Here is a 27,713-nt window from a genome sequence, read left to right on the forward strand (position 1 = left end):
AAGAGAGGGGGTTTTAACAAACGCAGCGCAACGTGGGAAAATGGAGACGACGCGGCGGGAAAGAAAGGGTCCGGGAGCAGGAGGAAAGAAGACACGGGAAGGGAAGTGGGAGGATTTAAGGTTTTGATGTCCGTGTGGATTTACTCAAGTGGAGGTGCTAGAGGCTCGTCTTGGCACCTCGGGGAAGGAGCGCGCAGAAAGGCTCTTCCTTTTTACGTGATGGCTGCAGTGGAAGTCGGTTTTATGCTTTTAAATGCACAGCACTTTGCAGTCATTAAAGTGTGTGAATATGAAAATTTTCTCTCACCAGTTAGATTTACTTCATTGCACCCATACCTGATCTAGCTAATCTTAGGAGAAGTTAAAGAATTTAAGTCTCCCTTACTAAAATGTAGTGTCACCGACTTGTTTTACCGGGCGCCATTAACCCATGACTGTCAGTTTAGCAAGTAGCACACACTTATTAAAGGACAACACCATACACGTGCTACGTTCTAGCGCACATTTGACTCCTGCACACACAGGGAAACGTTTGAGTTGGGGTTGTAACATTTTTAGGCAGAAAAACAGGCAACAAAAGTATAATTTTTATTTTTTTTAATCATTTCAATGTTTCTAAATACTGTGACCTAAATTAATTCAGTCTCATAGCTGCTCAGGTGATTGAGTGCTCCAAGCTCTTTCACCAAGCTTACAGTTTAAGCATTTTAACTAACTCACTTAATGAAGACAGCTATCCATTACAGATTTTGAAGTGAGTAACTAAAAAAAAAACTATGGATTCATTGAGTCAAAGAGTAGAAAATAAGTAGTACACGCCATCACTCACTATGAGGTATCGCAACACGAAACCAAAATTAGTCAAACTCATATTTAGAATGCATTTATTAGCATTCGTGTTAGTGGAAACACACATGTAATCGAGCATCCTCATAACAGTGTTCACACTCTCCCCCTTTGTATCGAAGCTCAGTTTAAAGACCTTATCAGCAAATCTGAACAAACATTTTACACTCGAGCCGAGTCATGCATCAAGATACCATCAACTTCATCTGTCTGGATTTTATGCTCCCAGCAGATATAGGCCAGAGCTCTTCAGTAGCTTTGAATAACAGTTTGTTTACTTAAAATGTGTGTCTCAATACACATAGAGGGCCGATTCTCTCCCTCAGCTATCTGCCTTGACATTGTGAAGTGTGTTGTTGTAAGGAGGTTTATGCAAAGCTGATAAATTTCACGCATCCACCATGTGACAAAAATGTGACATTCCTGGGGTGTGCATCCACAATGTATCATGTATGTTTGGCCCCCTTACTGGAACAAATTAAAATAATTTCTAACAACCTTATCGGAAAACAAGCTCGCTTCCTGACAATGCCCCCTATTCATTTTCCACAAGTCCCCATTGTATGATTGAATCACAAGAATTGCTCTGCTGCAGGCACAATATGTGCCTAAAATAATCAAATTAATTCTTTCCCTAGGAAATCTACTCATTGACTTGTTTGTGTAACCAGAACAAAATGTTGTTTTTCTCCAAAGGTCGCAGAGCACACGATTGTCTGTACGATTCAAACAGGCGTCCATTGATGGTGTTGATGTTAAATAGTAAAGGAGATGCAGGAATAAGGGAAACAAACAGGGCAGTCGCAGCACAGAGGGATGTCCTTAGGAATTAAACGGCCTCATGACTATTTTATAGTTGTGGTTCTTCTCGTTCCAAAGACAACCAAACAACTGAACCGAAAATGTTTTCTCTTAATCCTTTACAGATCTAACAAAAAAAAAAAGGAAAAAGAAAACATTGTTGGAGGCTGCCATTGAAAAATAGTGTCACCACAAAGTTCAGTTCAGCCAAGAAAAGTATACAACCTGCACTGTAACTTCCAGTGGGAATAAGTAATATAGTCCAAAATCAGAGTAGCGCTCTTTTTACATTTTATTCTTCAAACATTTGGAAGTTGTAATCTTCAGTAAAATCTTGTGATATTATTCAACCCTTAGCTGCACTTAGCATATGACCTTACAGCTTTTGACTATCAAAAATGATAACACATTAAACATTAAAAACAAAACAAACAAACAAGAAACCCTTACCTGTCTTCTGCTTTTTGGTTTAATATCTTTCAAATCAGATAAATGATTTTAACCCATTCTTAAGGTGTGTCATTCTGTTCTGGATGTTGAAATCATTTTAAAAGTGGCGACAAATATAAAGCAGAGTACGACAGTTTTTGATGCAATATCTCCTACAAACAGATGATAAAATCTCAAGGCGTTTCCCACTGCTTCAAGTCCGTAAACATGGAACAAATAAGTCTTTCAACCTCAGTTTTGACCCGATTTTCTGACACAATCATGTTTAACAGTGAAAGGCACATTGTGTACGTATTCTCTGTATGCCTAAAGCTCCAACTCTGCACAACATCTAGAAAAGAGAACCGTCCTTGTTCGCTGCTGCCCTCTGCTGACTAATTAATATACAGAAAATAAACAGCAATGCACAGGATGCAGCGGGCAAAGGAGGAAGGCTGCAGTGGAAATAAGTGAACAAAGAAATAATGCACGGCCGTGCAAGCAGCTATTCTAAAATGAAAAGCCATGTCACGAGAGAATATTCAGTGCGTAATAAAAAACATCATCTCTCCATCTGAAGATATGATGGAGACAGAGACATTTCCGCCTATTCTAAAGATTTAAGACCCAAGGAGAAAGTCTTTTTTGCGAATATTTCCTCGAGCTCTTTCCTGGAGCTGATGAATGCGTCCACCGATCGGTCCAGTTCAGATCCCAAGGAGTCCATTGAGGTCAAAGCCAATGGGAGAGGAACAAGAAAGTTTCTGCTGAAGAAATGCCCGACTCACCCTATTGTCTATTATACGCTGAGTAATTAATGGATTAAGAGAAAGTAATTGCTTGAGTCTGTAAAAAAATAAAATCATTTGAGAACTTTATTTCAAAATTACAATTGTCTTTGACCGTCTATAACTAAAGGGAAGTTGATCTAATTATTTAGCTACTTTTGCATTTTATTGGTTTAGAAGTTAATTCATTTTTACTTTGGCAATGGAGGTTTCCACCGTTTCTGCAAATCAAATCAAATTTATAACAAGTTAAATAACCGGTGTGCTCCAAATGACCCGAATATGACAAAATCAAGTGAGTGTTATGAATGTACTGTAAACCGAGTTCCTGTAACACATTAGTGATGGCACTATAAAATTAAAAACTAATGCTTGTCTTGATGGATGGGCCAGATACCAAATGTCTGCCTTGGCTAAGGAAATGGTTCTTGTGTTAAGCGACTCTTATACAACTATTTTTAGTGCTATGTAAATCACTGATAATTTGGCCAGTGATGGATCTCCGTCATTCCGCGTCTCCTGTCATTAAATTCTGATACGTCATTATGACCATCAGGAAAGTGTGGCAATTGAAATATGGCAACTCATAAAAGGGAGTTCACTATAACTCTTGGTTTTATGCAGACTTTAGCTCTTCATGTGTTGACAGTTGGCAGTGAAAAAAAAATAATAATTTGCAACTTCAATTTAACAGGCTGATAAAAAAAAAAAAAAAAGGGAAACGTGAAAGCCTCGACTTACTGTAGGTACTCACTTTTCCAGTCGTGTCACTTCTGGTTCACCTGCAGTGACTTTGCCGTTTCCTGTTGAGTGAGCAACACAAATTTAATAATCTAGTCTTCACGCGTACAGTATATCTGAGTGCCTGTTTGTGCACTGACAATGAGGCTACAATATTTACCACGCAAAATCTACATTTTACAGCGGTTTACTTCCACAGCGACAAATCAATACAGTTTAAAAGAACCCTGCACAGATGTGCATCATGTTTAGGATAGCCTGAGAATGGAGCACTTAAACGTGGCAGTGCTTCATCTTAACTGTTATTGACAGAAAGTGAAAGGATCAAATCTTTAAATGTTAAGTTAGTCGATTTTTAAATCGTCATTTATGCAGAACAAGGTCACTGTGCACAGCACAGCCTTGGCTCACAGGTACACTAACAGTATACTTTTTCTATTTGTGAGTCTTCAAGAGTTTAGTTATTTCACATCAAGTTCACCAACTCCCCGCCCAAATGAATAACTTGTGCTTTTTCTATTCAAATCATCGCCTTTGGGACTTGTAGTTCCTGACATTTTGTTTTCCATGATAAAAGCAATGTTTTCAGAGACATGTGCTAGTATTTGTTAACATACCTGTTTGAGAACTTGCAGCCCTAGTCAGAAGAGAGAGGTTTTCTGTAGGTGCAGGGATTTCAGAAGCTAACAAACAAACAAACAAAACAACAACAACAACAAAAAGATTCAGCACAGGCAAACAAAATCACACACATATACAAAGAAATCAGTTTACAGAGAGATTAAAATGCATCATGTTAAGTAGGTTATAAGTATTCAAAACTGATATTGTCTCTAGTCTCAGAGCTCTTCTGACATTGCAGCAAAAAGCAAAATACTGTATTCATTAAGGAAGTATCTAAACAATTGAAGCAATTCTCGTTTTTTTTTTAAATTTCAGTGAAATAGTTTCCACTGACCTATAAAAAGTAATTGCGTCATAAAATGACAACAATTAAGTATAGAATATTTAAGTGGAGTGTGAACATACAGCAGCATTTTATTCCAGCTTTTGCATTTCATGTATTTCCGCAGAAAGATATAAGAGACACACATATTATCTGTAGCAATGATACCACAGCGAGTATAACGCCAATGAAGAGAAGATATACTACCTGATTACAGACCTTTTGAGGAAACCTGTATTTGTATGCGTATTGTGTATTATAATTATTATGTGATTAGTTGAAATACACAAACATGTGGTAATCGATACTCAAAATAAAAAGGATAAACGAACAATACTTACAGCATTTTAAGAGTTTAACGCCACCTCACTGATCCCACATTTGTTTGCCAGCACTTGAAGCTGGCGCTTTTCCGTCATTCAAACAGTTCGTGTGAAACACGTGCTCTCATATATACAGTTCCGGGTTTATCCCTTTCACAGTAATGGCTCAGACGGCGTATAAAACATTTACAAATTCTTCTTTACATTCCAAATACATATAAATTAAATGTGTATATATTAATCACCGGTAGAGTTCGATATAGTGTGACATTAGTTTTAATAGTAAACGGAACAGATAATGTTTGTTTCTATCGTGTTCTTTTTGATGCGCACAGCTGGCTTTTTGTTTACCTAGCAACAGGCAAGCGACAGCAACGGTGTTTGACAAATGTCACTGCCAACGCGAACCAGATTCAATAAAATGCGTTAAATGCCGTTTGGTGTGTTTGTTCGGGTGTGATGATGAAGCGGAAGTAAAATAATTAAGTTAGCTGCCATGTTTGGCTTCCGTCTTGTGTTTTAAGCTGGAGAAACCAAGCTAACGGTAACCAGGTGGACACCTTCTTCTTTCCAAAGATGTCTTTTCGGGAGTCGCCTCGTCCTTCTGAAGATGACGAAGCCTTCTACGTGCAGTGCAGAGCAGCGTACCTGGCCGTGTTTAGATCTAGTTTGACAAACATCACTTCGAAACAACAGCTATGTCGCGGTAAGCTGTAATGGCACTGTTTAATGACTTATTAATTTGATAGCTAGCCATACGTTAGCTCGCCTTATAACATATATCTCAGTTTTATAACATAGAGCTCAAAGAGAGAGGTACGGGGTTGATAGTGAATACACAATAAACCTTCCTAAACAGCGCATTGAGTCACGAGGAGCTTTGGCTTTAATTTCCAGATTTATATGTTAAGTCCCTGGAATCAAATTAAAATCAAGCTTAGGTGAATGTAATGAATGTGCCCAGTGCTTTGTTTTATGTTGTCTCCGTATGTAACGTTACTGAAAATACTGACTTTTACGTCTTAAAATGCTTGATGGTGGATAATGACCATTCTTTATAGGATTCCTCACAAGCTGTGATGAAACGGAATAATGCAGTTTAATAATAACAATCAAAAAAGATATCGAGGAAGTCATCCTGAATTTAACATTCTCATTGACAGAGTAATTCATGAAAATATACCAGTTTCTGTTGGAATATGCAAAGTGCTTCTACAATATAAAATTCTTTTTTAAACCTTGACGTTAATTGTGAAAGTTTTGAGATTCTAGTCACCAGTACTGTATTAGGGTGCCGCGTTGCTGTTGCTTGTTATGCTCTTTCTCTGCTACTTGTAGATTTGACGTTTTTTTCCCCATCACCCATTCAGTTCTCCAGCAGGCTGGCAGAAATCCATCCCATGCTACCCTCAACAAATACTGGACTGCAAGAACGTCCAAACTCAACTTTGATGACTTCTGTGAGATTCTCAAGTGTGAGAAGAAGACGGAGGAGACTGAGCTGATGAGAGCGTTCAAAAAGATGGACGTCAACGGCGATGGCTACATCACACACAGTGAGCTGGAGAAGGCCCTAACCACTGTGAGTAACTGAAGACACTGATTTGCAACAAAACTTTACGTATTGTAATATATCCTCGTTTGAAAAAATAATGCTCTACTTCCTTTAAGTTAGTGTAATCATATTTAATCTTGCAGAGAGGAGAGAAAATGACAACTGAAGAGGTCAGTGCAATTTTCTCGTTAGCTGACATCAACAAGGACGGCAAACTGGAGTACGCAGAAGTAAGTTGAGACAAGAATGAACTTGACTTATACTTATCCTGTTAGCATATTTCTGTATACACTGCATTCACAGTACTGTATATACAAGTTATTGTGCGAGTCTTTAAAACTGTGTGTTTCAGCCTTCCGTCGTTCGTTAAAAAAATCACTGTTAAAAAATACAGCGTCCTCTCCGCTGTCTCATTTGTTTCCCCCCATGAATGAACAACACAAACTGGCACGGAAAATTAAAACGTCACGTTCTGATTTCTCAGCGTTCCCTCCATTCAGAAGCATCTGTGCCTCTCTTTGTGGCCTCGAAACATTGCTCATGTGTCGTCCTCTTGCCGCCACTTTCCCGTCGCTGTCAGTTTTGCAGATTGCTCGCGTCTACAGCAGAGCAGTGTCAGGTGGCGGCGCTGGAGAGGCTCGAGGCTGACGCCAAGCTGAAGAGACAGAACTTTGGCAGTCAGTCGTACAGCCCTCCGAAGAGCTCCGTGTCATCAGCATCATCATCGTCAGCAGCAGCAGCGGCGGCAGCGACTCAACGGGCAGAATCCGACACAGCGCTTAAGAAAGGTGCAACGTTGTTTGTTTTCTTGCATAATCAAACGTAAAAGATGATATCTGAATTTTAAAAGAAGGTTTTTAGTTTAAAAAGATCTGTGATGTATTCAGTGAAGACCCTTGGAAGCCGCGTACTGATACTCTAGATTCTCATATTTGGATGCACACCCATTCACACCGACACCCCCAGTACGCCTCGCCGATTAGTTTTGATGAATAAATAATAGTGCGGTTATTGATCGATTTTTTTTCACTCTTACTGTGACAAATCACCTCACCCAGACAGTCCATACATCATCGTAGCTGCACAATTAGGGCAGTTTGTTTGGAAGGAGGAGACTGCAAAGTGTTTTGATTTGGGTAATCATTTCTGCCATTAAAAGATTGATAAAAACTCTGTCTTCTCTGAAGAAAAATCTTGCATTTTAAGCATGGAATTAAAGCACCATATATGTTTTTCTTGCTTGAACTTGCATCTGGTAAGGCTTTTGTTTTGTTTTTTTTTTGTTGCAGACATGCAGAATACGGACCACTTACCCTTTTTAAAAGCAGATGTAAAAATTGTAGTTTTTCCCCCTTTGAAACCACCTTGTTGTTAGAAAAGCAGACATGCAGGATGTGCGTGCCAGAGACAGGGCCCACAGAGGGAAGACAGATGGGGTTGATTTAAGTGGTCAGTCCATGTTCATGTTATTGATTTGGAGGATTCCACCACTTCTCGCTGGGGAGATGATGAGGGATTAGAGAGGAGGCCCCGTCGACCACCGCTGCAAAAACAAATGAGCTCCCAGATAGTAGTCAGGATTATCACATTATTGTGCCTCTCCCATGTATTGATTTATACCCGTTACATTTTAACAAGGCCCTGACATGAGATGCTGCGTGATCGCACATGTTGAATGGGTTATTCTTGGAGCTCAAAAACAGTTTTGTCTGCTCATCTGGTCGCACATTTCTCAGGGTAAGACCAATCTGTAGTCTTACCCTGAGAGATATATTTTAACTATATTGCACATGGGTAATTCTGGCGGATTTTTCACAAATAATTGATGAGAGTAAACATGTATACTCTGTTTGTGTCACCGTGCTCCTCTGATCTCTGCCTGCTAGCGCTCAGACAGTACGCTAACGTTGATTCTGTCATAAACTCACACAAAGGCTTTTTTAGGCGCATCTTTGTCCACGTTCACACAACAGCTCCAGCTGCGTTCTCTAGATTAAAATACTGCCGTCAATACGAAGCAGATCCATGACAAATACCATGACAGTGTGTCTATTTATTTCTGCGCCGTGGTAATTTGCTTACAAGCCTATCACATTACTTTTCATCTTGATTTCCCAGGCTTAGAGACAATCAGAGCCCTCATTAGTGAATTGATATTTTCTGGCTTCAATTAGTGTTCAAGGAAAAAAGTTGTGCGAGATAATGGATTCGAAAGGGTGCTGTTATGCCATATGTGATTTAAACTGCATCTATAATTAATTAATCGGAGCCTGAACTTGAGATCACACGTTCTTTCAACCCAAATGAAAAGTATCCATTTTCTCTTGAACTTGAAGTTCTTACCAGACGTATTACAGTGTCAGTTATGTTGTGCACCTCATGTCTCCCTCGAGTGTGTTTACTGTTTGGGGAGAGGGAACGACTACATGTATTTGATCATGAAGTAAATCCAGATTTGTTTAATTTTCTGCAATGTTTTTTTTACTTTTTTTTTTTTTTTTTTGAATTCCTTTCTGTGAGAGATTTCATATTTCCATTTGTGTGTTTTCTCTCAGACTCCCGATCGTCCTCCCGTCCTCCTTCCGCTCGCAGCAGACGGTCGTCCCTCTCGAACTCAGTCACGATGACATCCAGCAACGCAAAGGCCGGCAAAATCCCAGAGCCTCCGGATTTACAGGTGATTTTGACTTTACAGCTTTACGTAATCATTAACTAATTAACAGGTATAAAACCTGCCTTTCAGAAATCGCTCTTGCCTTTAAGCAAGTTGAATCTCGGGACCAGAGAATAATTTAGCATTTTACTATGATTAAAGAGCTAACGTAATTAACTGGCTATCAAAATGAATTGAGAATTGATTAATTGAATAATTGAGGAATTGTTAAGAACGTCTAGAAAAAAACACTGATTAGCCACAACATTAAAACCACTGACAGGGGAAGTAAATAACATTGACCATCTTGTTACAATACAATGTTGCGCTGGGAAACTTTTAGTCCTGGAACAGCTCGAAAAACAAGAAAAACAGCACAAGGTGTTGACCTGGCCTCCAAATTCACCAGATCCAAAGCTGATCAAGTATCCGTGGGATTCACTGGAACAAGCCTGAGCACAGAGTGTTTTAAAAAACTACTTTCATACACTAAACAATGTAACAACATCATCCCAGTAGTAAAATCATAACTCACATTTTAGTAGCGTTTTGTCTTCTAGGAAAATATCCATTTATCCATTACGTGGTTTAAAGTGCACGCTTATTATTTTCTATAAGCAGCATGTTAAATTACAAATCTTAAAGATCCACCATCACTGACCAAAGTGGAAAATCTTAGTACGCGGTCTCTCGTGAAGGTCCCCATTATTAGAAGGACTTTGCTGCGCCACCCCGCTCGCCCAGAGTCACTGTCACGCGGTGGATAGATATACACCGTATTGATCCCACGCTCTTTGTTTTCGCTCTTTGTGGCTTAACCTCAGCTGGTTTGCTTTGCAGCAAGGAGAAAAGTAAATAAATAAATAAATAAAAATAACAGCCCCCCCCTTATTCCCGCTCCGTCTCCCGGCAAGTCCAAGCGTCGCGCTGAGATTGGAAAGGGCCAGGCGTCGTCGAGTTGAAAGAATGTGCGCCTGGAGATTACCTCTGAGGGAAGTTCTGCTCGCTATATTGGCTCCTATATCGCCACGGGCTGATAATTGTGAGGTGGTGGGCGGGTGGGTGTGCTTTTGTAACGTTGTGTGTGTGTGTATCGGCGTGTGCATTGTGAAATGCAAATACGTCTTCATGAGTGGAGAGAGCACACACACAATAAGGATTATTCTCATTCACTCTCTACATTTTTCTTTATGTAAAGGTTAGAATTAAGAGGAAAAGGTTACGGTTTTAATGTGCTTGTGTCGCCGTGTTTGTGGCTGAGTCCGAGTCCTGCGACCCTCTGTGAAACAGTAAATCACAGCTGTGGCCGGAGCAGGTGACAGCAGCTGTATTAGTCTGCAGGCTGACCCTCTCTCTACGGGGGCATTAATTCTGATGTCTTTAAGCAGTGGATGGGTGCCCATGGCATTTTCCCTCATTTAATATTGTCTGGACAAACCACTGAAGTGTTATGGTTTGATCTTTTATGCCTCTCACAGCCCAAGATAAATACGGTGAGAAAATGGCTTTTCTCTAAAGGTGTGACATGCTCCGTCTTTATGGTACTTTCTTTGTTTAACTCTGTGATTTATTTGTCCACTAAAAGGATATATAGCCTATTCCAGACTTGCTTGGCCCTCAATGTCCTCTTACTGTGTGTCCACACCAACTGTGTTTTCATTTAATGTGTCTCCAATGAGTGGAATGAAAACTTCCTCGTGTTGATGTTCCGGTTCCCAATTTCAAATTATTACCTCATTTCAGTTGTGCTGCCAGACGAAGGAACAACAGGATTTCAAAATGAGAGAAATATTAGGATTCATAAATATTGCCAAAGTAGCCTCTTGGTGGTTTTGAATGACCGCTCGCCCAAGATTGAAAAGGCTGTATTTATCAAAGTTAAATGGACTCCAATTTGCCGTATCGGGTCGAAGAGAGAGATTTACTCCAGGCCGCAGCAGAAACACGGCATGACACTCCTGCCCTCCTCTGGATCAGCATGTGTATGACATGTGTTTTCACGCCGCCGTGTTATAATGAATATGCCCCCTTCAAGAGTGGGAGTGGTAATTATCACGATGGCAGTTTCTGTTAATCACGGGAGCAGCTCCGCTGTTATGACTGGCTGCTTAATTCACTTTTTCATGCCAAAATATACTTTCCCCCCCGTCACAAGATCAATCCTGCTTTTAATAGGAACTGCAAATTAGTTTTGGTTTCTGTTGAATGAATTAATGCATTTTGTTGTCAGACAGCAAAATGGTTTGTTGCGATTACTGCGTCTGGATATGAACAGAGAGCACACATGACAGGGTTTACAGTAGTGTTTTAAAATAGAAAACAACATATTCTAGTTCAGGGGTCTTCAACATTTTTCAGGCCAAGGACCCCCAAACTGATGGAGAGATATGTGTTCTTACATTATATTAAGCATGTGCCAGTGCTATTTATAAATATACATTATTATTATAATTTTACATTCAATATTAAGCTATTCAAATAATACCCAGGTTCAAATATCAAACGTGCAACAGTACGGTGGCTGTGAAACTACCATAAACATGCATACCTTTACCTTTAATCATAGTTAAATGTAGTAGGGACAGTGAATGTAATATGCGGCCTCATGATTGGATCAGCAGCAATAGGGGCGGGGCCTGCTGTGTACAGGAGGATTAGATTGACAGGTCTAGTGTGGTGCTCTGTGTGAAACTGTGCACTGATTAGACAGCTCCTGTATCGCTGAGTGAGTGATGTGCTGACTGAATGATAATCTCAATTCATCCATTCACTAAAATATGTTGGATTCATGCAGTACACTCACAGACCCCCTAGGGGTCGTGGGCCCCCTGTTGAAGGCCTGTGTTCTGGGACTAAGAAACGCTTATTCTGCTGGTTTATTAGCCACGTTATATCAAGTTGTGTGACTATGACTAGTATGTTAATTAACAAGAATTGTTTTCCACTGTTTCCCAGGAGTGGCACCACAGTTATATGAAAGGATGCTTCTTTTTAGAGGATGATGGAAGTATCGGCTCTCTGCAGTACCAGCTACATGTCCCACAGACAACCAGCGTCTACCTTACTATCCAACCGCTCAGCCTCAGCCGCACATCAGGTTGGTTACTTAAGCTGTTTATTGAACGATGCATTTATTTTATACATTTCTTTCCAGTAGATTTTAGAAAATGTAAACGAAGAGCCGACTAAGGCTTTATTTTTTGCCACAAGTCTACAGTTTAGATCAACAGATCAGAGTTTGCAGTAATTTTGATCTTTTAACATTTTCATATCAGACAAAATATTGCATAGGTTTAGCCTATTTGATTCTTAACAGAATCTGGCCTGTATCATGCATGTGGTCTGTCTTTCAGAAGGCTCTTCACCGTGGATGACGGTGGACACGGCTCTGTTTGTCATGTCAGCTGGGGAGACCAGAGAGGACTCAACTTTAGTCTGTTTCACCGAGTCAAAAGACAAAGAAGTATGTTTATATCTGTTAAGAGATGTGCATTTATGATATATTCAGGAGTTCAGCGTACTGATATAAACCCCTGAGTGGCATATGAAATCTGCTAGAGAACCTTGATTATGGGACCGAAGTTCTTTCTGACACTGTGAAACTGAAACTTGTTTGTAAAGTATTCCAGGATATGCTCCGTGTTTTTTTTAGTTTACTTTGCCACTCCTTTACTCCTGCAGAAGTACGTTTGGAAAGGAGAACTGAATGCTGGGACGTACCACCTGCTTCCCTTCACCAGTGGCTGCCGATTAAAGAAAAGGAGCAAAAAGAGCCTTTCTAATAAATCTGTGGAGCTGGTGTACAGGACTGACTCTGGAGAACTCGACCTTACAAGGGAGCTCAGGTAAACCAGCCTCGGTCTATTGTCAGTAGGGTATGAATACACAGTAGCAATGTTTAATTTAACAGAAGATGAATGGATGGATATGTGGGTGGAAAGAGGACACGCGAATGAAGTGACGATGCCTCCGTCGTGTCCTCTGCTGTTGACATTTCTTTGTGTTTCTATGTTTCTGCCACAGGGAGGTGCTGTCTGACATCTTTGAGGTCATAGACCTGGATGGTAACGGCTTACTCAGTCTGGAGGAGTACAATTTCTTCGAGCTGAGGACCACTGGAGAGAAGTGTGACAAGGATGCCTGGGCCATCTGCAAAGGTAATCATCCCATGAAATCTGTTTTCAAAAGAATCGTGTTAAGCGAATTGGAGGGTGAGTGGTCCATTGTGATTTTCATTGCTTTACGTGGGCAGAAAACTTCGATATGAGAAAGAACCAGCTGACGCAACAGGGGTTCAAGGAGCTGAACCTGATGGAGGCCACGGAGAAAGACGGAGACCCCGCCGACCTATGGGTCACTATGGAAGCCATGGGCTACAACCGCAGTCTGGAGCTAGTAGAGGTGGGTTTGTGCATCTGATTACGCGTAAAAGCAAACGCTTTTACGTATGCAGACGCCAGCCGATGTGTCAAATGGTTTGATGTTGCAGTAGAAAAAAAATAAGTCTTTCCCTTCCTGTCAGGCTTGTCCATTTCAGATAGATGTGTACTGTGAAGACACTCCACCATCCATCCAACCACTCAGACTGGACTCTGGGCCCAGACTTCTGAACCAGGCCCTCCAGAAGTCCATCACAGCTAGGACTGGAGCAAAAGCAGTGAGGGGACACGACAACGTCTTCATCTACACCTACAGAGGAGAGCACAGGATCTCCTCGCTCATAACCAACAAGGTAGATAAACAAACTCAGTGATATCATGGTCTTACTGTACAGGCAGAGGTTTGTTCTGATTAGTAAAGACTACAATTTTTTAAAACTACAAATTGTCATTCATCAGTGTTTAACTGTACTGCAAAGAGAGGTCAAGTGAATACAATCTAATTTTTAATTTGTCATGCATCCTAATGGCAACGAGAGGGAATATAGTTCAACTATGTATGAATGTATGAAATAATTGATGAACATTGTATGCCAGTAATCATCAGAAAAGTAATAAAATGAGTAACAAATAGCTCAATTAACTAAATTTCATGTAATGTGTGTTTAGAGCACAGCGCCTCAGCCTTAGACTTCTTACGGTGTTGTAAGAAGCAGTCAACAGCTACACTCCATGGTCGCTAGAGACCATTCAATTCATTTGTAATTGATATGCAGAGGTGCTATCCATTCTCATAGCAACAAGCGCTACTCTGAAAGAATGAGCCGGTGATACAATGGAACTTCTGAACATGAGAAACAGTGTACCTGGTTATCATGACAGTGTGTGGGTTTATTTGTTTTTATTCCAGTTTTTCTATGAGGTAAACTGCAGATTATCGCATACATTTTTTTATTGTTATTAAAAATAGGCTTTTATTTATGAGTAAGGACACCTTCCTGCTCATTCAGTTTAAACTTAGGCACTGGATTGCGGGTAAAACAATGTTAAGTGATACTCTTTGTTTTGCAGACAAACCAGAAAGTGACAGTGCATGTGAATAATGAGCAGAGCAGGAACTGCTGCAGCAGCAGAGGCATGTCTGTGTTTGCTGTGGAAGTACCAGCCCGGACTAAGATGGTAACAGGTTTATTACTGTGTTTTCTTTGCAATACATTTATATTTAGGAAAAAATGATTCACATTAAATAAAAAAAGCAACAGCAAAAAAACTTTACTGTTTTATTGTGGCATTGAATGACTGATGATAATGACAATATGCGTATGATTTCTGCTAGGTGTGTCAACACGTCCTACCCATCAGTGAGAAACAAGACTGGACTTACAACTGTGTGGAGACCATACTACCCAGCATGTAAAGTGGTACCTCCAGAATAGACAGCTGGTGCATGTTATCATGTTAAAGACTCATGTGCTAAACTTTAGTCAACAAGGTTTTATATGAGGTAATTAAGGGTCTATATGCACTCGCACTGTATCATGAATGTAAATGTTGTAATTTGTTACATGATAGTCCGGATAGAACTGGATGACAGTACTTTAAACCACACAGTGTATGGTACTGTTTTCCTCTTGTTGTAGAGTAGTTTTTCTAAAAACTAAGCTAAGAAGAGTGGTGGTGTAACATCAGTCAAGTTGCCTTTCTTTTAGCTTTAGTTTCCTTTAGTTTACTCTTTCTTGAATGTGCCTTTGTAATTTTGCAAGATGTTGGTTCTAAACGTCCAAATTACCTAATAATTATGTTATAGAGCGCTTACACATTTTATTTTCCAATAAAAATATTCATTATGTTACAATATACAGTATAATTATGTAATCTCACAAGGAAAACTTAAAAAAATATATATATTTGCATGTAGTTTTTATAGTATTTATAGTTGTCATTTTAATACTTATACAACACTAGTTGTCAACCAGTGTTGCTATGACACACTTTTCTGACTTTTAAGCTTTTGGATGCCCAATTGTAGTTCAATAAGAAAAACATCAAATAAAGTTTCACTGTTTCTTATGATCATGTAGCGTTGGCAGCTCAAATTACCTTTCCTGGAAAGTCAACACACTAGATGCAGTATGTATCTGCTGGATGCTGGGAAACATTTCATTAGTTTGAGATATATTCAACACAGCATTATTCAACACCATTCAGGTCAGAGAAAGAATTGTGAATTTCTTTGTTTTTAATTATTTTCTCTGACGTCTCAGAACATCTAGTCCTGGTATGTAGTTAACACTTCACATTAAACATGGGAGATGTTTAAATAAATGGGCCTGTAACACACACAATGTCAATGCTTGTTGAGTATGCTTTTCATATTGAGGTCAAGGATTGTGTCTGAGATCTTGAAGTCTCTGCTAGCATTGCATGAAATCTGTGTGCAGCCTTTGGTCTCCATACTCTTAATACAGTATGGGGCTGTGGGGGGTTGGGGCTGGCAGTGAAATGCATTCCTTTGCATTGCGCTCAGGTCTAAACTTTATTTGCCCTTGGCCTTTCTAGTTGAGTTCACTCTTGACCCCCTATTTTTAACTCCGTCGGCCATTATTTGCCCTTTGACTTTCTCTGCTGAAACGGTAGAGGCAGCTAACTAAATGTCACATGGCGTGTGAGTTGTATTTAATGTCCCGAGCCCCTGTCTGCTCTTCTTTTCCCAACACTGAGGTTTAGTATCACTAGAGTGCTTGGGGCAGTTGCAGTGTGAGCTAATTCAGATATCAATTTTGTGAGACTGTCATTGCTGAAATCATTATGCATGTTTTTAAAAAAATCATTCTAACTGTGGTGACTTGGACTGAAATAAGGCTATAGAATAATTTTGAGGTACACTTGATGTGCACTTATTTGTTTCCTGTTCTACTGCAAGACAGAGTCCAATACAAATGTTTATATATACAACGTATAGAGATCCACGTTGTGGTTGAAGAACAACTGCACTTGCCCCCACAGACGTCATGAAAGTTGGACTGATAGTAAACTTTGTTCTGCTGATGATGATCAAACACAATGTGATGCAACAGGCAAACAGCAGTGGCCTGGAGCAGATTATTTCACAACTTTCTGAAAGAAAAAAACTCTCACTCTGAAATAGGTAACTGCTGTAATGCAATACCTTTCTCTCTTTGTATGTTGTAAGTATGTTTGTAAGATTTTATTTCACCTAATGGAGCATTCAGTACTGTATTCAGTTATTGTGCAGACTTAAAAAAAAAAAAAAAAAAAAAAAGGAATGGGCAACAGGCCCTGCAGTCATTGATCCCTAACTTCAACTTATTTGACCCAGAGTATAAAGGTCTTCTTAAGCATGAATTACTTGTGTGGGTTCGTGGAAGCTCCATTAGTAAACATTTGGGTTAAATACTTTATTGTTATTGTGTACTATAGGAACATGTCCAGATGCTATTGCACTAACTGGGATGGCTGACACAAAACCTGAAGCTGGGGGATTCATAATTTGTATCAGGGTGTCAGTGGTTGCTAGCTAGTGGAGCCTAAGTTCAAAACTTAAATGTGGTGACAGGGTTATTCCTACACTTTAATATGTTTAAATACAAACAGTTCATGCCAGTAAATTACTAACCACTTGTTATGGTGTGGGGGTATGGTCTGGGTGGGTGGTACATGTCTAAGTAACATCCACACAAATGTCAGGTCCAAATGTTTCCCAGAAGAACATCTGTCAGTGGTTTTAAATGTTGTGGCTGATCTGTGTTGTTTTTTTTTTTCTAGGTATTCATAATCACTTTGATCAGAAACAATTTGCCAATTATTCAGTCAATCAAGTGTCAATTCATTTTGACAGGCAGTTATTTATGTCCGTTGTTTAATCAAAGTAAAATGCAAATTATTCTCTCATTTAATTGCCACAAGATGGTCGATGCTATTCACTTCCTCCTTGGCTTCACGTTTCATCCCTGGAGATTTCCTTCACTTTCATTCGCTTCTGTCTTATAAAAAAAAGTAAATGTAGAGGATATAATTTTTAATGTTGAATTTGGCACTTCCTATTTGCCCAAATAAGAGCGATATTATGAGTGGTGGTGGAGGGGCCCAAAGTGACTTCAGTGTTACTAAAATCCTGGTTACGGCCCTGCACTGCATTTTACCACTGCAGCACGATTAAAGAATCAATTTATTGTTAGTTTGTTCTTATCAAAGCCGAAAATATGACCAAAAATCACTTCTACATTTTGCACATGCTGTGTGTTGTCGTTGCGGATGAAGAAACCCTCCACGCTTGCCCTTTAAACCGAGAAGGCGGGTGTGTAAATAGGGGGGAGTTGTCCTCCGGTGTGTTCGACGTGTATGTGGCTGCTCCTTCGTCCCACTGCAGTCGCCTCCTCGTCGGACCAGACTGCGGATCACACAGGGAGGGGTGCTGACCATAGGTGCTCAATTTGGGGGGTTCAAAAATGGTGAAAATTACGACAGTGAAGACGAAGCCGTACGCGGACCAGAAGCCCGGTACGAGCGGCCTGAGGAAGAGGGTGACGGTGTTCCAGCAGAACCAGCACTATGCGGAGAACTTCATCCAGAGCATTATCTCCGTGGTGGAGCCTGCCGAGCGCCAGACGGCCACTCTGGTGGTGGGAGGAGACGGGAGGTTTTTCATGAAAGACGCGATTCAGTTGATCGTCCAGATCGCTGCTGCCAACGGGGTTAGTAAGAGAAAGGGGGAAATTGTTCACCACCTACTCAGTCTCTCCACTCCGTGTGTGCAGCTAGCTTAGAAAGCCTGATGGTTTGCACGTCAGCTAGCAAGTTAATGTCAAGCTAGCTCAGGGTGTCCAGACGTTCCCGATTTCTGGGCGCAGTCCTCGTTTTGGATGACCTCTCCCCCGGCTAAAGGTGTCCCCGAAGATTTTAGCGTTTATGAATGGGGGAGGAAAAAAAGTTGCGCGCAGGCTAGAACAACGGTTATTACGGTAGCCGGATAGGAAGCGCCAGCGGGCATGCTGCAATGCGCGCAGACTACAACTATTACGGTAGCCGGTAGTGCTGCTGTTGACATTAGTCATAAACATGTCAAAACCATTTCAACCGCAATTGTCTGTTTCTTCATTTCATCCCGATAACATTTATTTATTTTTTGATTGATTTGATTATAGAAATCTAGTCAACTTAAGTTCGCTGTCAAGCTTATCAACTTTATTCCTAATAACAACATTGTGCTGGTTTTCTAGTTAGCTTCGTGCTAACTAGAACGACAGCACATTTCACATTTTAACATTGAGGCTGAATTAAGTGATGCAATTAAAATCAGTGTCTTTCAGTCAGCTAACTGACCCTACGTGTTCTTGCACGCTTTCTTCATTCCTGTGCAATAATAAAGACACGCTGTGGTTTTCCTGCCTCGACCTGTCACATTTCATTGATTTCCTCTGAGATCGTGATTATGGGGAAACTGCATGAACGAGTCCCCGAACAGGACAGGTGCCTTCAAGCTTCCTCCTGGCGTCTCCTGCCCTGTCTCCGATGTCCTGCTTGACTGCGGTGATCTTCTGGATAAGGTGCATGGGGGAGGCCGGTTACACTTGAGACGACTGACTTACCTTTGACATTTACACACCGGTGCGGAGGATTTTATTTGCGGATTGCACAAACGATCGCGGGTGTAGTCTTGCAAAAAATAGCCAGAAGCATATTTTTTCTTGTGTTGCAAAAGCAGATTGTGTGTTGTAAAGGGAAGTGTTGTGGACTAACGTTGTGGTGTTTCATAACGAGCCGTGGCGATGTTTCTGTCAGGCGTGGTGAGCAACGTGCATCCAGTCACGTTGCCCTGCATATTTCTGTGGCACAGATGGCGACTGCAGAGTCAAGCTGCAGGATGCATGGATGGGGACAAACGACACGTTCAATTCAGATATCTAAACTGCATCGATGCACGTGTTTAATAGTGCCATTGACAATCACAAGCATAAGGTAGCTTCTTCATATCTGCACAGGGCATCGCAGTTTTTGATCTATATCAAGAGGTCGTGGAGAAATGGTAACACTCAGTAGGGGGCAGATAGAGAGGCACTATTGCACAAATGTTTACACAAAGCAAACCACTGCAGGCTTAAATAGACAGCGTTCCTAGACTGAGACAGAGACAGGATTTCATAACGAAGGGAGAATCAAGATACATGTGCTATTTTTATCTATCCTCTTCTGTAGCTAGTTGTGAATCACCTCACAAAAGAAAAAGCTATGAATAAATGATTGGAAAGAAAGCAAACACATTTTGCTGTGTGTACATTAAATATACACATGATAATTTAACAATATTTAAAGGTCATTTTTGATATGAGTCTATTCATACAGATTTACTGTGGGTCTTTGAGTTAGATAAACCAAAAGTTTATAGCTCTGCAATTTGTTAATAAAAGTATACATTTTATATGCCTGTGTAGATTCCTGCTCCTCAAATTCAACAGTTAACATTTCTGAATTAACCTTTTATCTCCTTTTCTTTCTCTTTGTGTCCTAAGTCTTATCGTGTGTGTATTAATCTGCACGTGCGCACTTGTATACCTGCAGATTAATCACCTGGTGATTGGTCAGAATGGCATCATGTCCACCCCAGCAGTCTCCTGTGTGATCCGCAAGCTAAAGGCCGTGGGTGGGATCATCCTCACAGCCAGCCACAACCCAGGGGGTCCCAATGGAGATTTTGGCATCAAGTACAACATTGCCAGTGGAGGTGAGAGGAGTTCACAGAAAGCGCTGTTATGTTCTCATCTCTGTGTATCCCTCGGTACTTAATTCACTCTTTTGCTTTTCGACCCAGGACCTGCTCCAGAGGGCATCACAAACAAAATATTTGAGGTCAGCAAAGGCCTGCAGGAGTATCACATCTGCCCAGACCTGAAAGTTGATCTGTCCAAGATTGGCAAGCAGACCTTTGAAGTGGAAACTTTCAAGCCCTTCACAGGTACAACAGTAAATATTAGCAATGCACAATGTAGTGTTTTGTTTTTATACCAAACTGATGAAATGAAATCCATCAAGTAGTGCTTTGTCCATAATTGTGCTCAGTTTCTCTTTGTTTGTCCCAGTGGAGATTGTGGACTCAGTTGAGGCCTACGCTGAGATGCTAAGGGGCATCTTTGACTTTCCTGCGCTGAAGGAGCTTCTCTCTGGAGCCAGCCACATTAATGTGCGACTGGATGCTATGCACGGAGGTATGAGGCAACACAGCTCAAACGGGCTCAAAAAATATTTAAACTCGGACTTAGACTTTATTGAACCACAAGGAATTGGTCTCAATAGCTCACTTACGCCTAAACAAACACTCCTGAAAACTGCTAGTTTTCCTGCAAGGAAAAATGTTAATAAAATTAAACTAAATAAAAAAAAAGAATAAACATTAAATAAAATTATAAGGAAATAAAGTACTATCATAGAATAAGCAAAAACAAAAAGCAAGAAATAAAATAGGAACAAAAGCAAAGATATGCATGCGTTTATAAATAGGTCTGAATTAATTAGTAACAGGAGAAAAAAATTGAATAGTTTACATTTTGTTTTTTTTCTGGCTATTTTTACTGACACTTGCTCTCCCTCTAGTGGTCGGTCCTTATGTGAAGAAGATAGTATGTGAAGAGCTGGGTTCTCCTGCAAACTCAGCGGTCAACTGTGTCCCCAAGGAGGACTTTGGCGGCCACCACCCTGACCCCAACTTGACCTACGCTGCCGACCTGGTCAACGCCATGAAAGGTGGAGAATATGACTTCGGAGCTGCCTTTGACGGTGACGGTGTAAGTGAGCGGATTACTTTGCAGCCATTAAATCATTATTATTACGGCGTATTGGGGAGAGGCGAGAGCGATAGGAGAGCAGGGAGTTGTGAAGTCTGTGAACTGGATTTGAATCTATGATCTCAGCTCGCATAAAATAAATTTAATAAACCCCGGTCTAATAACTTTTTAATTTAAAAAGTCAGTAATGGGCCCGGGTCCCAGGGTGAGATGGACTTGAACTCATGTTGAGTTTGCAGCGTTTAATGAGGACAGTGAATGATTTAACTTATGTTCTCTCTAGCTTTCTCCCTCACACTTATCTCATGTTTGTGAAAGGAATAGAACTAATATATAAAGTATGGTATAATAATAAAAAAGGAAATTATTAGGCAATAAGGAAATGTTTTTTTTATGTTAAGTGTGTGTAATAGTTTTGATTTTGAAGTTATAAAGCAATCAGAACATAGATATAATTCAGTACATTAAACAGTTTTGTGGCCATTTACCATAGTAAACAAATATTTAAGTATCTTGTGATTATTAATTCCTTGTTTTGCCTCATCTTCAGGACCGCAACATGGTGCTTGGAAAACATGGCTTCTTTGTGAACCCCTCAGACTCTGTGGCCGTCATCGCTGCCAACATCACCAGCATCCCTTACTTCCAGAAGACTGGTGTCAAAGGGCTGGCTCGCAGCATGCCCACCAGCGGAGCCTTGGACAAGTAAAAACTGCACAACATCAAGTTTTATCCTGCATATAAATGTAAAAAAGTGTGCTGAGGAACCATTTTTACTTATTTTGTCATGCGTGCCGATGTGTTCCAGTGTGGCTAAAGCTCTGAAGATGCACCTGTACGAGACTCCGACTGGCTGGAAGTTCTTTGGGAATCTGATGGACGCCGGCAAACTCTCGCTGTGTGGAGAGGAGAGCTTCGGCACTGGTGAGGACAGGTCGTCATATAGCTAGGTCTCCGGTAAGAGTAAGAGAGTCTCACCCTCTCAACCCCTCTTCCTTTTTCTGCTCACCTACCAGGCTCAGATCATATCCGTGAGAAGGACGGCTTGTGGGCGGTGCTTGCATGGCTGTCAATCTTAGCCACCAGGAAACAGAGCGTGGAGGACATTATGAAAGATCACTGGCAGAAGTTTGGCAGGAACTTTTTCACCAGGTCAGGAATGAAGCCCTGTTCATAAAATTTGATCTTACACCAAAAGAGCTTTATTTCATCTGGGTTTAATGTAATGTAGATGTATGAATGACTCTGGCACCTTCTAGTGGCAAGTAGGAGAACTACAACATATGATGATCAGACTTTTAAAAAGTTTCAGGGTTTCTGTGGTTTTTATTTTTTATATCAACCGAGCTCAACTTCACTTCCAGGTACGACTACGAGGAGGTTGACTCAGATGCCGCCAACAAGATGATCAAGGATCTGGAGACGGCGATGTTCGACCCGTCCTTCGTAGGAAAGAAGTTCTCCTCGGGTGACAAGACTTACGAGGTGGCCATCGCCGATAATTTTGCCTACACAGACCCTGTGGATGGAAGCGTGTCCAAAAATCAGGTAAAAGGCAGAGCCCCTAAAAATGTTATTCTGTGTTCATTCGGTCTTCTATCTGTCAGTGGATGCAGTGTTTGGGATATACACAGATCAGCCACAACATTAAAACCACTGACTTGTGATAATACAATGTTCTGTTGGGAAACCCTTGGACCTGGCATTCGTGCAGCCTGACACAGACACAGACAAATGCTTTAGGACTTAACCGATCCAGGGTCTGTGGGTGCACTGGAACAAGCCTGATCCACAGAGGACCCTCCCCTCAACCCATAGGACACAAAGCCCCCCCCCCCACTAACAACATCCTGTTTCCAAACCTGGCCCATGTCCGTTTTTTGATCAGTCACAGCCGTTTTCAAGAGAGACGTACACAATATTAGGACGGTGGTCATAATGTTTTGCCTGACCTGTGTATGCGGGATATCTGATCCGTACGTTTTTAGTTCACGTCCTGCTGAGAATCTGTATCCAATTTAAGACTGGAAGGGCTTCCTCATTACAGTCGAGCCTTAATATTTTGAAGCGATGCCACCTCGCTTTAAAGTGATGTATTAACAGTAATGATGCAATTCACAAACTGGCTGAACACTTGATGAAGTCACACCCCTAACTATCAGCATGTGTGAGTTATTGCACCTCACACATTATACCTCCACATGTTTCCAACATTTTAATTCATCATCCTCTCCTCCTCTGCCCCTCTCTCTCCGTTTCTCTCAGGGACTCCGGATCATCTTTTCTGATGGCTCTAGGATCATTTTCCGTCTCAGCGGTACGGGCAGCGCGGGAGCGACCGTCAGGCTCTACATAGACAGCTACGAGAAGGACCCCAAGAAAATTTACCAGGATCCACAGGTCAGGACACTGAGTAACAGTTCAGCCGGACAGATGAAGTCATCTGTTAAATAAACATTAATGGATCCAGGACCAGCACAAACATTTGTTCCCCCTTTTCTATGAATATTTTTGCATATGACTAATGCTTTAGCAGAGGCGAAAATAAATATATTGATATAGTTTGTCACTCAACATCCACGATGATTACTTTGGACAAAGATTAGCTCATCTGGGTCCCTTCAGACTTGGAATGACGTGCAACGCGCAGGACGACCATCTAGCGCTGGGTGGAACTCTCCAAAAAAGAGATTTTTATTCAGCGCGGGAGATGTTTGGCCAAGTCTTGAGTTATGGCAGCTTATCAGGGCCAGCGTGAAGAGAGGGGAACGTAGCAGGGGGAAAATAAAGTGCGCGGGGTTCCAGCAAGACACTTCATAAAGTCGTTCTGACTGGTGTAGACAGGGAGTTGATGTAGTACAAGGAAGAAAGACAAGAGAGCAGGGAGTGAATAAAAGTTCTGCTCGAGCCCGTTTATCCTCTTCAGCTCTTAGAAACGGTGAATGAACAGATAAGCAGAAACATATTGCTTCAGAATCTTAACTTGACAGATAAATGACCGGTGGGTTAATGGTTCAGTTGGCCGACTTTGGCGAGGTTTGATTTACACACCGAGGCGCTTAGGTTTAGAGTAGAAAAAGAAACCGTTCACAAAGCTGCTTTGTATCTCTACTTGTTTTGTGAATCTAGTGTATTTAATTTATGGTTAATCAGTGTTGCCAGGCGGAAAATGACAAACTATCTTACCAGGAGCTTAAGATTATTGTATTTTGAGGACAATTATCATACTAACCGATTTGACGTTGCTTTAACTTTAAATGAACTAACAGCACTGTTTGTGTTTGCTAATAGCCATGTTTTGAAGGAGTCAAATTATCTTACATTATGGGATTCTTGGAATTATTGATGCAAACGCTAGTCGGCTCTGTGTCTTTTTTGCAAGTTGGGTTCAGTTTTGCTTCTACTTCCTGCTTCACTTCCTGCTTCCTCTGACACCTATATGAAATTAATGAAAAAATGTATCATTTGGGACCTTTATGAATTTTTGAAATCTTATTTTTTCATATACACAACAAAATGCTTTCACGTTCGTTGTGCTTTTTGTCAAATGTGAAACAACAGCGGCAGCGAAAATGTTTACCAAGACACTTTAGAACTTAATATACAATATTTATGAATGTATTCATTTTAACATTTAGAATAAAACATTCATGGTCTTTAAGGGACCGTAATCATGATAGTGGTCACGTAGAACTGAAAAAGCCACTCGTTGAGTTTTCTTGAGGACGTTTCACCATTCATCAAGTTCATTTAGCTTCGTTTTAGCTTGTTTTTGTTGATTAACTGTGACCTGGATGACTAAGAACCTTCGGAGACAGTACCTAATTTATGAATGAATACTCTGACATTACTTTTTTTGCTGATGATATTTATGTCTATCTTTTACACTTGGTGATAAATCTGAGACAAACAGCTTATCTGGCCTTATCCAGGTTGTGTAAAAAAACAAATAAATACTGCATTAATGAGATGTAGATGATCGTTGGGTTACCCTTGCTTTAGTATGCTGTATTAGATAGCTTGTTACTTCTGCTACTCGCACCGGGAATGCAGGGCCCAGGGAGGCTGTGTGCACGTGGCATGACCTGAGCAGGAAGTCAGCTTGTCCTTTGTTCTTTGTCTCCACGTCGTCCAGGTGATGCTGGCTCCGCTGGTGGACATCGCCCTCAAGGTCTCTCAGCTCCACGAGAAGACTGGACGCACCGGCCCCACTGTGATCACATGATTCCTCCGCCACACTGCCTTCACTCACCCTCAGCAACAGGATACCTCCGCTTTCCTGGGGAGGGGCTGAATCTGACCCTGAAATGCTGTTCTGTCTTCAGTTTCTGGCCCATTTAGAAAAACAAACAAACAAAAAAACACTGGAACTCAACATGCAGTTTGAAATACGTGAGGAGGTTTTTATGCACTGCCATCTTCTAGTGCTAGACTTCCTGGAGCTTCATATATAATATGATCCAAATTTGGAGGAAAAGGTTGCACTTTAGACACAAGTGAATTGTTGTCACTTCGGTAGCACTTAATACTGTGATTTAAGGAAAACAAAAGACTAGATTATGTGTGTCTCATGTACTTTCGTTAATCGTGTTAAAATAATATATTGTCCAGCTCTGTTCTTGAATTATATTCCAAAAACTGATCATGAACCAGCAATTTATATCAACCTCGGCCCCTCTCCCTCCACTTCCCCTTCCCTTTCCAACCTTGTGCCTTCCCCTCCCTTCGTTCTCCGAAACCACCATTAGAGCCTCTCAACCTGAGTCACAGCTAAAGTCTAGAACTAACATATCTGCCGATAATAAAAGAACCTTACAGCCAATGACTGTGGTCATGTTTTCATTTCTGGTTGCCTGATGAAAAGCTTTTCATTCATCGTCGAGGATACGGCACCGTCAAAAAAACTGGCTGATGTTTGCAGCAACAGTAATTATCAGGACAAGGATTAAGAAAACTAAGCAAGGGAGAGCCAGAATGTGAAGGGCAGGATTAATGATAGATTCTGTTGAGTCGGGAAATCGTACTAGATAAACTCAACGGATCGTATACTGCAGTGACTGAGCCAAGTCGTAATGTAGGACAAGGCTTCCAGGAGAATTAAAAAAAAAAAGAAGACATTCCTGAGGGGAGTATGAACTGATGAATTCTCTTCCTCCCTCGCACGTCTTCTCGTGTAATGAGATAGTCACTGCAATCCTGATTAACGATTGTAGTTACAAAGTGTCAAGCGGTCAGGGGATTTTTACAGTCGAATTCTGTAAATTTTACAGTAAAACCTCATCCACAAGACAAAATCGCAGTAGTTTGAACTTTTAGAAAGATCGAAGAGGATCAAAGGGCAGAGTTCAACTGTTATGCTTCGGCCAGTCATGTCGCTGCTAAACTGGACACGAACCATGCGGCCACGGCACCTGCAGTTCTGACTCTATAAGTACAGAATAGCTCCCTCTGTGACTTATCGGTAGCACTTTGGTTATTTACACAAGGCTGCAAAAACAGAGAATAAAATTGGATTAACAGTTAAAATATGCCACAGTGCTCAGCCTACGGCTCCAACACAGGATTGGGAAAAGACGGGGGAAACTGAACCATGTACCCAGTGAACAAAAATGGAGAAAGTTATGGGAGCAGGAGATTAAAAGGAAGAACTGGATGTCAACTGATTTCTCCCTATTATGTGAGGTGAATGTCAATGTCTCTCTTGGGCGTTTGTTAAGATTTTATATGGGAAAAACAAAGCCCTACTCTCAGTAATGTGTGCCTTGTTTTCAAAAATGCCCAACACAGCTTTACAAATGAATTAAGGTTGAAGTTAACCAAGCCTTATGCTAGCCTTATGCTAGCTAGTTAAAGACTAGCAAAAAAAGCAGCTAGCATCATACATACTGTGAAACCCATGTGTGCATGTAATTTATGCCGATGTAGCCAAGTTTAATTGACATGTAACTTTGCCTCGGTTAAGTAGTATGGCTAATATGGCTAGCATGCTAATGTTATAATGGTAATACTAATGATAATACTTAATATCAGCAAGACTAGTTAATTTTCACTATTTCTGAGTATAATTTTTAGTAATTTAAAAAGTAATTTAAAGCTTTTAACAGCGATGGATGAACATGTGAGACTGAAGCGATTTGGCTACAAAGCATTTTACAACCTCAAATAAGATATTTAAAATAAGTGGATGTTGATAATAACATTTATATGGTGAAAATAAGCGATTTATTTCAGCATAGCATATCCACCTCATATGGTTACACTGTAGAATCTTCCCAAAGAGGTATCAAACATGGCGCCCATGATTTGAGTTGGCCAGACTCTCTCTAATATACAGCTCTAGTTAAAACTAACTCAGTGAATGAAGAAGATGAAATCTCAATCATAAATCAAGTGACAACATTAAAATTCCTCAATCTACAATAAAAGTACATACGCTGATGGGCCTTCATCAAA

At 40.7% G+C, this 27,713-nt stretch overlaps 2 protein-coding genes and 1 long non-coding RNA gene across 3 annotated transcripts in view; 2 read left to right on the forward strand and 1 right to left on the reverse strand.

Annotated features, from left to right (window-relative positions):
• LOC125008852 overlaps nucleotides 1-4,996 on the reverse strand; it is a 29,128-nt gene extending 24,132 nt beyond the window's left edge. Inside the window, exons 1-3 of the long non-coding RNA XR_007112919.1 lie at nucleotides 4,893-4,996; nucleotides 4,223-4,288; nucleotides 3,606-3,667 (exon numbers count right to left, since the gene is read on the reverse strand). This is a non-coding gene — a long non-coding RNA (uncharacterized LOC125008852). The remainder of the gene's footprint in view (nucleotides 1-3,605; nucleotides 3,668-4,222; nucleotides 4,289-4,892) is intronic.
• Nucleotides 4,997-5,231: 235 nt separating this feature from the next.
• efcab7 (EF-hand calcium binding domain 7) lies at nucleotides 5,232-15,318 on the forward strand. Its single transcript, XM_047587070.1, has 13 exons — nucleotides 5,232-5,580; nucleotides 6,245-6,456; nucleotides 6,573-6,659; nucleotides 7,010-7,217; nucleotides 8,985-9,106; nucleotides 12,038-12,179; nucleotides 12,436-12,545; nucleotides 12,764-12,927; nucleotides 13,106-13,239; nucleotides 13,335-13,483; nucleotides 13,605-13,814; nucleotides 14,533-14,640; nucleotides 14,798-15,318. Exons 1-13 carry the CDS (start codon nucleotides 5,451-5,453, stop codon nucleotides 14,876-14,878), a joined length of 1,857 nt encoding a protein of 618 aa, XP_047443026.1. The 5' UTR covers nucleotides 5,232-5,450; the 3' UTR covers nucleotides 14,879-15,318.
• Nucleotides 15,319-17,816: 2,498 nt separating this feature from the next.
• Nucleotides 17,817-26,082, forward strand: pgm1 (phosphoglucomutase 1). Its single transcript, XM_047587071.1, has 11 exons — nucleotides 17,817-18,176; nucleotides 20,041-20,203; nucleotides 20,291-20,434; nucleotides 20,559-20,684; nucleotides 21,070-21,260; nucleotides 21,811-21,965; nucleotides 22,069-22,184; nucleotides 22,277-22,412; nucleotides 22,625-22,808; nucleotides 23,526-23,660; nucleotides 25,396-26,082. The coding sequence occupies exons 1-11, from the start codon at nucleotides 17,931-17,933 to the stop codon at nucleotides 25,483-25,485; spliced, it is 1,686 nt and encodes a 561-aa protein (XP_047443027.1). The 5' UTR covers nucleotides 17,817-17,930; the 3' UTR covers nucleotides 25,486-26,082.
• Nucleotides 26,083-27,713: the final 1,631 nt, after the last annotated feature.

This window comes from Mugil cephalus, chromosome 6 (assembly GCF_022458985.1).
Source record: "Mugil cephalus isolate CIBA_MC_2020 chromosome 6, CIBA_Mcephalus_1.1, whole genome shotgun sequence".
Lineage (NCBI taxonomy): Eukaryota > Metazoa > Chordata > Actinopteri > Mugiliformes > Mugilidae > Mugil > Mugil cephalus.

What these genes read in the sequence shown, in the direction of transcription:
- efcab7 (XM_047587070.1), top strand. Translation starts at nt 5,451, where the DNA reads ATGTCTTTTCGGGAGTCGCCTCGTCCTTCTGAAGATGACGAAGCCTTC. An exon ending in GCAGTCTGGAGCTAGTAGAG is followed by an intron (nt 13,484 to 13,604) that starts GTGGGTTTGTGC and finishes CCTTCCTGTCAG; the next exon opens with GCTTGTCCATTTCAGATAGA. An exon ending in TACCAGCCCGGACTAAGATG is followed by an intron (nt 14,641 to 14,797) that starts GTAACAGGTTTA and finishes GATTTCTGCTAG; the next exon opens with GTGTGTCAACACGTCCTACC.
- pgm1 (XM_047587071.1), top strand. Translation starts at nt 17,931, where the DNA reads ATGGTGAAAATTACGACAGTGAAGACGAAGCCGTACGCGGACCAGAAG. An exon ending in AGATCGCTGCTGCCAACGGG is followed by an intron (nt 18,177 to 20,040) that starts GTTAGTAAGAGA and finishes GTATACCTGCAG; the next exon opens with ATTAATCACCTGGTGATTGG. An exon ending in ACTGGATGCTATGCACGGAG is followed by an intron (nt 20,685 to 21,069) that starts GTATGAGGCAAC and finishes CTCTCCCTCTAG; the next exon opens with TGGTCGGTCCTTATGTGAAG.